The sequence below is a fragment of the Tetrao urogallus genome (assembly GCF_951394365.1).
Source record: "Tetrao urogallus genome assembly, chromosome: 19".
NCBI lineage: Eukaryota > Metazoa > Chordata > Aves > Galliformes > Phasianidae > Tetrao > Tetrao urogallus.
The window spans coordinates 9,924,539-9,934,538 of NC_136832.1; the positions used below are offsets into that span (position 1 = coordinate 9,924,539).

Consider the following 10,000-nt stretch of genomic DNA (forward strand, 5'->3'; position numbering starts at 1 on the left):
AGCTTAATGCCTGTTGAAACCAGTTAATCAACTTACAGCTTTGCCATTCCACAGTGTGGCTCACTCAGGGGCAGAACAAGCGTTGTTCCCCACATGTGCACTGTGTCATCTCTCTGTCTGCGGCTGACCGCAGGCTCACGCTCCCCCAGCTGGATGCTCTGCACATGAGTGCAGCACTCAGCATCGAGGTGAGTGCAGCGTACCCACATCACCTGCTCCAGGGACACGCAGCAGAGCTGTGGTACCTTCATCATTGTCCATATCTGCCGAATCCCTTCCTGCTGTGCTTTGGGGCCAGTGACTCCTTCAGTGTCCTCTGCAGATGTTATCTTCTGCATTTCAGCCTTGGAACATCCGCTGTTTTTTGTGTTTACAGAAGGAGTTTACAGAAGGAGTGTTGGTTTTCAACATTAATTTAAGTCTGGATGGCTACCATCATTCTTGACAGAGCCCTGTAGCTTTTGGTCTGGTGCACTGGGTGATGCACCTATCACCTGTGAACCTCTGAACAGGCAACCAAAATAATTTAAGGAGATCGTGAGACGTTTTTTCATTCTCATGAAATTATGTAAAGTTGCAGCTTTAAATGAAGGTGACAGGTTTAAAAGGTGCATTTTAACACAAAGTAAATTCTGTGCTCTCTCTGGGCTGGGCAGCTGGCCGGACGGGTCTGTGCTGTGCAGGGTGCTCAGACACCAGGCAGAGCCTGCGCAGGAGCGTGGCTGTCCCTGAGCGGGGCTGCGGTGGTGCTGCCAGTCGGAGCTGCCAGGCACAGGTGCTGCAGTGGGGGGCTGCCGGGCCCTGCAAAGGGAGCATGGCAGTGTCCTCCTGCACAGGTGTGAGGAGGTTAATTGGGCTGGGATGTACATGTCTGCATCACATCTTTAATGGAAATGTTGATTCGGGAAGCCGCAGCTCTAGTGATTTCTGTACAAGTGTAATTATTTTTAAACTTTGTTTTCGGCATTGTTGATGACAGCTTGGCACCGTGCCTGCATGACCTGATTAAACTTACACATTGTCAGCCTTGATCTATAGGATGCAGGGGAGAATGCTGACTGAGCATCACTTTGGAAATTCTTGATTTAAAGCAAAAATTAGACTTAGAGTAGTCTAAGTCCCTCAACAGTGCAGTGGAGGAGTGCTGGTGATTCCAAACACACCGGGCGCCCCAGCGATGATAGCAGCTTGTTCCCTGTTCCGTACAGGGCAGCTCAGGCCCCGTTCCTGCCCTGTGCCACATTGTGCTGCCCTGTGCCTGCTACCACCTCCTCAACGCTGTTTCCCGTGTGGCTGTTTCTGGGCTATTGCCTCGATTCTGCCCCATTTCCCCTTTCCTTTGGGAGCTTTCAGCACTGAGTGCCTGTGTGGAGCCAGAGACCACTGCAGGTGTGTGCATGGCGCTGGCGGATCCGCGGCTCTTCCTGAGCCACTGGGGTTGAAGCAGCAGATCTTTCCTTGGCCCTTTGTGGCAACATTTGGACTTGCAGGAGCAGAATCCAGTTGGGCAAGTCTCAGTTGGAGGGGCAGTGCAGTGCTCAGATCCATTTGGAAGGAAATGAGAAGAAAATTTGTACTTTGGAATAAATAATGCACTTACATTTATCGTGTGGTCTTGCGTCAAAGCAATGCAATGAATAGGGATAAACAGTAGCAGCCTTGTGTCGAATGAGGTACACCTTGGAAAAGAGTTGGAAGGTGTGTGCGTGTGCACTCATGTGGATACTCTTAGTACCTACAATGAAGTGTTTAAATAGGGTCCTTTAAAAGCTGGAGGAAGACGCTCTGGTTCTTTATGGGAACTGGTGGGGTTCTGTAGGATGCTGGGAGCCCACAGGGTTGGTCTGTGCTGCACTCTGGGAGTGCTCCCACGAGGACAAGGCTGGGCAGGGTGAGGGAGCGGGCAGGGCAGGGCGGATGCAAGAAGTACTGATGGTGTTTTCTCTTCTTCTCTTTTTTCTGCCCAAGGTTTGAGCATCCGAGGAGCCCAGGAGGAAGACCCTCCCGATCCCCAGCTAATGAGACTAGACAATATGCTTCTGGCAGAAGGAGTCTCAGGTCCGGAGAAAGGTGGGGGATCGGCGGCAGCAGCTGCAGCCGCAGCAGCCTCTGGAGGGTCTTCAGATAACTCTATTGAACACTCAGATTACAGAGCCAAATTGACCCAGATCAGACAAATCTATCACACAGAGCTGGAGAAATATGAACAGGTCAGACATCAGCCTCTCAGTTGTTTGTGTCCCCACTGCTGCCCTTGCACCTCTGCTTGCCAGTGGCGGGCACCCAGGGCTCTGGTGGCTCTCCCTGCCTGTGCTGCCTATGAGGGCTGCAGGGCACATGTTTGCATGCCCAAGTTCTCTCTGTTGTCTGTAACCACATGAAGTAGCACTGGAGCCAGTGTTCCCTCTTGTAGAGCCAGCCCTGGAAGGAACAGACTGTGTGTGCCCCCAGGTGGCTCAGGAGACACAGCATGGCTGCGGGGCTGGGTGCAGTGTGTGCTATGTGTGAGCTGCTGGCCACCCGCAGGGGTGGGGAGGCTCTGGTTTCTCAGTGAACAACTGCATTGGAGCACAGGGAGTGGGAAGTGTGGCTTTGTGAGACGTTCAACCCTCAGGCTTCTGGTGGTGCCTTTGTTTTCTGCTCCCAGCGATGTCCTGACAAAGCTGGCAAACCCTGAGCCCACTAGCTCAGTGAATTCAATCAGTGGTGGTTTTCTGAGCAGAGCAGGGGAAGCCCTGCCCTTGCCCTTGCCTGTCACAGCACAGTCACTCTGAACAGGCCCAAACCACAAACAAGTTGTAGAAGTGGCAATAAAACATCTTGGAGCTGTGTGAGCAGAGAGCCACGTGCCGTGAGGCTCTGGCTGCCTTCCCACAGCTTCCCCTTTTGCTGTGCAGGGCCAGGTGCCTCTGCGCCAATCGTTCTTCCCTCAAGTGACCCCATTCCATCGCAAAGACACTGGTGTCCTGCGGAGCCCCTTGAGCTCTCACACAGTGGTGGCCAGTGCACAGCCTGCAGCCTGACATGAGGATGGCCGCTAGAAGAATGAGTGCCTTCCAGCAGGAGTGTCTGCTGCAACCACGAGGACATGGGCTGGAAACGTATCTGGGGCTGAAGCAAATGCAGGTCGATGCTTACAGCTGTTTCCTGGCACATCTCCTTTACCTCTAATAAGTTTAATGATGTGGGGGAAGCAGTAGCATTTTTAGCCCAGTAGCTCAATTTACAAAGGTTTCGACTGAAGTGTCACAGCCATCCGTCCACACCACGGGGAACTTTGGAGGATGCTCAAGTGCTGCTAGGAGAGAGAGAGAGGTGAAGCTGCCCTGAAACATGTACGCTTCCCCCGTTGATCCTGACACCCAGCAGCATCTGCTCCACAGAAATATGGTAATTTCCCAGCCCTGCAGCAAACTGTCTCCTGCTCGCCTGTCTCAGTAGTGGAGGGCTGGGGCTCAGCATCGCTGTACGCCTGCAGCCGGGCTGCTGCCACAGAGCAGGGCCACCCCGCACCCAGCAGGGCAGCTCCCACAGAGCTCTCCTGCACAGCCCACACCGAGTCCTTCCTGAAGATGCTCTGCAGATGGAGTTTGACGCTGACGTTTGTTGCCAGCTAGGGGAATGTGCTTGGAAAAAAAAGGAAGGAAAATGGAAAGTGTGTCATGCCATCACGCAGCTCTCCCCTCGCTGTGTGCCAGGAGAGATGGTCGTACACAGGCAGCTCCTTCCATAATTTACAGCTGCTATAATAGAGATGACATATTGAAAGCTATCTTCTATAATTACACTGAAATACATTTTTTAGCTGTAGGCTAAAGTACTGTAAGGGTCCCAGGCCTCCTGGAACAGCTGGGAACCTGCTTTCTGAGTTCACAGATGTCTCCTGGATTCACCCCAAATTGGGGTGAAGTGTGGCGGCTGGGAAGACACCACCACCACCCCCAAGCGCCGTGGCACCGTGCGGCTGCGGATTGTCTGGGGTTATGCCTTCTCTTTTCCTCTTGCTCGCCTTGATGAAGCGTTAAGGCTTGCAGAAGCATCCTCCACTCCTACAAGGTTTCTGAGCAGGTTAACAAGGCCATCACTTATAACCTGACATTATTAATAATGTCTCAGGCACCAAGCAGGGGCCTGAAAAATAGCACTGAAAGAGGGATCAAGTAGCTCGGACGTTATAAATAAACAAGAGAAAACAAGACAGAGCATCGGCAGAGTCTGAACGTGCTTCCACTCAGCTGTGCTACGGGAACATCACAGATGGGAGATGCTGGAGAAAGAAAATAAAAGCAGGCCCTTTGCACAGATGTAACCAAATGAAGGCTTGTCCAGCAATATAAGTAAATTCAGGAAGAGATTTTTGCTTTTTCAGCTTCAAAACAGTCGATTTTTATTATCTGTGGAGAAATACTTTTCATAGAATAGAAATGCTTGAAAGCACTTCTAAGTAACAGTTACCGTTTGAAAAGTAGTTTGAAAATGTATTCCCTGAACCCACAGATAGCAGCCATGTGATGAGCTGCATGCCTTAAGCATTTCTCCAGTGCCAGAGACTTCGATTCAGCAGTACTGCCTAAGCAGCCTGAGCCTCCCACACCTCAGGAAGGCCGTAGCTGCGCCCTGGTGCGTCCTTCAGCTCTGTGCATCGCTGACCAGGTGACCAAAGCCGGTCTTTTTGTCAGCGGTCAGATGGCCGAAGCAGAGATCGGCTCAGGCTCCCGCGGCGCAGCCAGCACGCAGCAGGGGCCGATGGCTCCTGGCACGGTGAGGCCGGCAAACCAGGCACCCCGTGTCAGAGCTGCAGTGCCACATGTGCCGGCTCTGCCTTTGTGCAGGACAGGCTGCAGTGGGATGGGGACGAGGAGGGCACCTGGAGCAGCCCTTGCTCTGCGGCAGGCACGCAGCCTGGAGGGGTTGGGACAGACTCCTCGTTTTTGGCATGAGCGGGGACCGCGAGCAGCGGGAATGGGCTCCCTGTGGCACCTGGGGTAGCATTAAGTGATTCTGTGATTCTGTGATTAAGTGTCCAGTGAGAGAGGAGGAAAAATCCGCAAATGGCAAATGCGGGTCAGGCAGGTCAGATACCTGCAGCTGGAGCTCAGGTTGTGGTGGGAAGCCTGGGGCACCGTGGCTGCAGCACCCAGCGCTCTGTGCTGCCGTGTGGGACCCCCGCACTGCCCCCAGCCAGGCGCTGCCTCCCAGTGGTGTGGCGGGGAGGTAAATCAGCCTGTAATTTGCTTTCAGTAGTGTAAAGAAAAAAAATCACTTTGCCTGAAGTGTATGCATCTTTCTTAAGGGTGTACCCAGATTTTAATTATCTAAATGTAAATACTTAACGAATTTTACTTAGAGTAATGAGCTAAAGTGCACACTACATAAATGAGATGTTCTAATTAATCATGTATGAACTACTGGTTTAAAGAAAAGCTATGTGAATTCTGCGAATGTTGGGCTATTGCCAAATTGCTAATCAGCATTTGCATTCATAGATGGCTTCACTTAATAAGTTGTGAGACGTTCAGCAAATGTTATAGGAAATTATGAGTTTTTAGATGCATAAACTTTTCACTTTTAACTCTTTCCCTCACACCAGCTATTGAAATGCAGGAGAACTGCTGAACACGTACTTGTAAGACACATCATAGAATGATAGAATGGCTTGGGTTGGAAGGGACCTTAAAGACCATAGAGCTCCAGCCCTCCTGTCATGGGCAGGTTTGCCAACCACTAGAGATTGTAATGCTACTTTTAACCTTGGCTTCAGGAGAAAAAGCTGAGCTGGAATCAGGTTGATTCCTAATGCACATGGTGTGATTGTACGCTGGATGCACAGCGTGAAGTCCTTCAGCCTTGTTTGGAAGTGACTGCAGCTCTGCAGTGCACAAGGAGGGCTTCTTGTGCAACTGCTGTGTTGCCCCCCTTGGCCTCTGAGGAGTGCCGCTGGGGCTGAGTGCAGTTTGCCCTTGGCCTGGTCCCCACTGCGCTCCAACTCTGTGCCAGCAAACCTGGGGCTGCACTGCCACACTCCAGGCAGGCAACAGGCCCAGGGTTTGTTTTTGAAAGAGATAAAGGAGACATAAATCAGCACAGTTTGTGGCAGCTTGCAGCCTGCGTGGGGGGAAGCAGGGATGCCAGCGTGACAGGCACTTGGTCACGCAGAGGCTCAGATCAGCAGAGCCTAGTGATGATGCAGCCTGCAGAAGTTTATATCATCGTGTCCTTTCGCCCGCATAGTCTGGGGCTAGTGATGGATGGCTGCTACAGCCTCCCCTCCCCAGCGCCTGGCTGCGCTGTGAGGCCAGGCTGGGCACAGCCGTGCTGTGACGCCACATGTGGCAGGGGGCTGCACGGGACTGCTCCAGCAGGTTTAAACTCCCTACCTTCTGCAGGGTGTTAAACCTCCTGTGCTGCCTGCGTGCATTCAGCACGCCCCTGGAAGTGCTGGCTGCCGACAGATTCTGCTCATGCATCTGAGCACGTGCTGGCACTGCTCACAACGTCCTGCCTCCAACCACTTACTGAAAGATCAGTCTTCCAGATCCCACTCCCCATCAACTTGCTGGGCACTGCTCGCCTCATGGATGGGAAGGGATAAGAGCAAAGAGGAACCACGCCAGTGCTGGCTGCTGCCGGCTGCATGCAGTCTGCTCCCATGGCTGTGTGTGGGGATGGGGCTGTGTGAGGCTTCGCATGATTGTTGGGTGGCACAAAGCAATTTCTAAGCCTCTCCTTCCATTCTTTGCAGGCATGTAATGAATTTACCACACATGTGATGAACCTGCTCAGAGAACAGAGTCGAACGCGGCCCATTTCTCCTAAGGAGATTGAAAGGATGGTGGGCATCATTCATCGAAAATTCAGCTCCATTCAGATGCAGCTGAAGCAGAGTACTTGCGAAGCAGTCATGATTTTAAGGTCGAGGTTCCTTGATGCCAGGTAAGGCTGAGATGACTGCCCCAGCTTTTCTGGTGTAGAAGGGCTGCTGCTGGCAGTGTTTGTGCTGAGCACTGTTCCATCATTGCAGTTAATTTAAACGGCTGCAGGTACAAGCATTTCCCAGCATAGGGCCATAACCAGTCCCACAGTACAGGTTACCTGGGAGCAACATGTCACAGCCTGAGGCTGGCTCTGAGTTAGCAGCTGCCTGCACTTGAGGTAAGAAGTGTTGATAATTCCAAAGACCAGATCTGCTGGCCCATGTCCCAACAAGCTGTCATGCGAGTAGAGTCGGTGGTGGCAAGAGAGGGGCTAACAACCTAATTTGCTGGGGTGCCCCAAGAAGGTGGGAGGCTGCCCCAGCACTGTCCCTGCCATAGGAGCCTGGCAGCTGGCTGAGCCCCACAGTACAGGGAGAGCCCCCGTGGAGCCTGCAGTTATCAGCCAGTGCCTGCTTCACACCTGAAAGCTGTGAGGAGCTAAACAAGAGCAAAATAATTTTATTAACAAGGAGGTCACTGGCAGGTGTGGCAAATTAGGATAATTACAAACAGTTGGAGGAAATGTCTGTGGAGAGCTCTAGTAACTGCAAAAGGTAAAGCTTGCAGATGCACATTTTAAAGTGATTTCTTTAAAAAGGAGGAAGGTAAATAAGGCAAAATGAGCGGAAGCACAGTAATGAGATAAATGCAGCTCTAGGGAGAGTCTGCCTGCTCCAGGATACGGCATCGTTAGCAGCACTCTGATACTCCTGGAAGAGAGCGTTGGGGATTGCTGCTAGGCTGCCTGCTGGCCTGCAGCACTGCTTGTGATTGCAACCAGCCTGGAGGGAAAGGAGCTCTGACAGAATGTCTAACTGGAGATTCTGTGAGGAGCTCCCAGGGTGGCAGGCAGCACGTCCCAGCGTGGAAGTGAACAGCTGTGCAGGTGCTGCTGCCACGGTCCTCAGGGTGGGCAGGCCGTTGGCTGCACCTCAGGGAGTGCCTCAGCACTGCAGCCTGCGCCAGGGCCTGCACTGCCCTCAGCAGAGAGTGCGGGCTGCTCGGCTCCCTGAGTGCTGGATGAGGACGTGGCATGCAGGCAGCCCTGCTATGCTCGCCCCAGTAGCCCTGTGCGGGAGCCCTGACTGTATGGGTGAAGGGAAGGGTGATGCTGTTGTCAGCAGTGGAGATGTAGTTGTGAAGCAGGCAATGTGCTCTTTTGGGCTGAGGCTGGGCGCTGGCTGACTCCATGTCTGCTCCTGCCTCACTTCCTGCTCTGCTGCCCCTGGTCTCAACCTGTGTTGTGTGGGAGTTGTCTGTGTGTCCCTGGGATGAGCCCCGTGCAGGCTGGGTGATGGAGGCAGTGCTCGGACCCCAGCAGCCCTCAGCATGGTGATGATGGTAGAGCTGGGGGTGTGGAGGTGGCTGCATGCTGCCCTGCCGGAGCTCTGGTGGTGTTGGAACAGCTGTTGTTTTCTTTTCTCATTTCAGAAGGAAAAGACGCAATTTCAGTAAACAAGCCACAGAAATATTGAATGAGTATTTTTACTCCCACCTCAGTAACCCTTACCCCAGTGAAGAAGCCAAAGAAGAGCTGGCAAAGAAGTGCAGCATCACGGTATCACAGGTAGGCAGCAGGGGGAGCGCGGCCCCAATCCCCCACTGCTCTCTGACTGAGCTGCCCCTGCTCCAGCTCAGGATGGGCTTCGGTAGGGGCTGCACATGCAGGCTGCCCTGCCCTGTGCTTGTCCTGATCCTTTTGGCTCTCTACCAGATGTTACTGTAAAGTTAATGCAAGAAAAACAGCTTCTCCCTAATTAGAAGGACTTAATTCCATTGGCTGGGACTGTTTTCTGTGCAGGCCAAAACACACATACAGCTCTGAGCTGGGTCCTCACAAAAACATTCAGGCTGATGGCACCAATACATCAAACTTTCATTCACTGTTTCCTTCACCACTTCAGAAAGCAAAATAACATGTTGCATTTCTTGTGGCCTGTATGCTTGACAGAAAGCCAAAATAATCCCACATCAAATCTGGCACACACAGCTTGGGAAAGGTTGCTCTTGGATGGTAGAAGAGAAAGTTCACTGGCAGCGTCCCTGTTCTCCAGCTGTCCCATTGCGGGGCTGCATGCCATCTCCTCCCAGCTCCATCAGCTCTGCTTATCAATATTTCAGGTCCTTTAGAGGAACAATGCCTGCGGCGAGTGTGTTAACTATTAATGATTGCAGGCTTCGGTATTGGCATTATTAGCAGCGCAACCTTTAGCTTTATAATTAAGACTTGAGTTGAGATTTACTTTATAAGTCTCCATTGAATCCATGAAAAATTCAGGCTCTTTATTGAAGACTTTCAGATGAAATCTTCTGTGAGAAAGGCCACTCAGCTCCCCAAAACCTGATCTTACTTAATTAACTTTGAATGTGCCATCAGAAGTACAAACTCTAGCACAACTGTCCTCTGCTGTGACAGAGGCCAGCAGAGATACGCTTGTGCCATGCTTGCTTCCCAGCACACAGCGTGTCCTGTGCTCCTGCTGGATGGGAAGCTTGTGTGACCAGTGAAGGTAAGGGGTGCAAGTGGGAACAGTTTATCTCAGTCTACTTACAGCTGGCTATGGTGATGTGCAGGAATTTTGGTTTTTCCTCTTGGAGATTGCTCAATGTGAGAAGGAAGTAAATGTTGCTATGTTGAGCCTGCTACAGGGCAGAAAATGGTATTTGTGGCCTAAAGTGCCCTGCTTTGGGAGGCTTGGCACAGAACTTGCTTGCTATTGAGTTTCTCCTTTGTCACTGCTAGCATCACATGAGTAACTGCAGCCGAGCAGGCAGCTCTGGGCAACTATGCCAGCCCACAGGTATCACTGCAGCTCTCCCAAATGACTGGAGCCAGCCAAACAGCTGCAGAGCACAGGAGGACCTGTGCAGCTTGGTCCACAGCCGGGTCTCGTTGCTGGTTTCAGTCATTTTGGCATAATACAGCTTATTGCAGTTCCTCCAGTAAGTGTTGTTTGAAAAATCCTCCCGCAAGAGCCAAGGTGGCTTGCTGCGTAGTTAGGAGAGCCAACATCATCAACGTGAAG

At 52.0% G+C, this 10,000-nt stretch overlaps 1 protein-coding gene across 3 annotated transcripts in view; it reads left to right on the top strand.

Moving 5' to 3' along the window:
* The window catches only part of PBX3 (PBX homeobox 3), a gene marked incomplete at both ends in the record, with an annotated part of 92,214 nt that overhangs the window by 72,689 nt on the left and 9,525 nt on the right, over nt 1-10,000 (top strand). For all 3 annotated transcript variants that reach the window (XM_079544864.1, XM_079544865.1, XM_079544866.1), the window contains 3 exons: nt 1,969-2,210; nt 6,743-6,933; nt 8,406-8,541. In XM_079544864.1, coding sequence (XP_079400990.1) covers nt 1,969-2,210; nt 6,743-6,933; nt 8,406-8,541 — 569 coding nt within the window. The remainder of the gene's footprint in view (nt 1-1,968; nt 2,211-6,742; nt 6,934-8,405; nt 8,542-10,000) is intronic.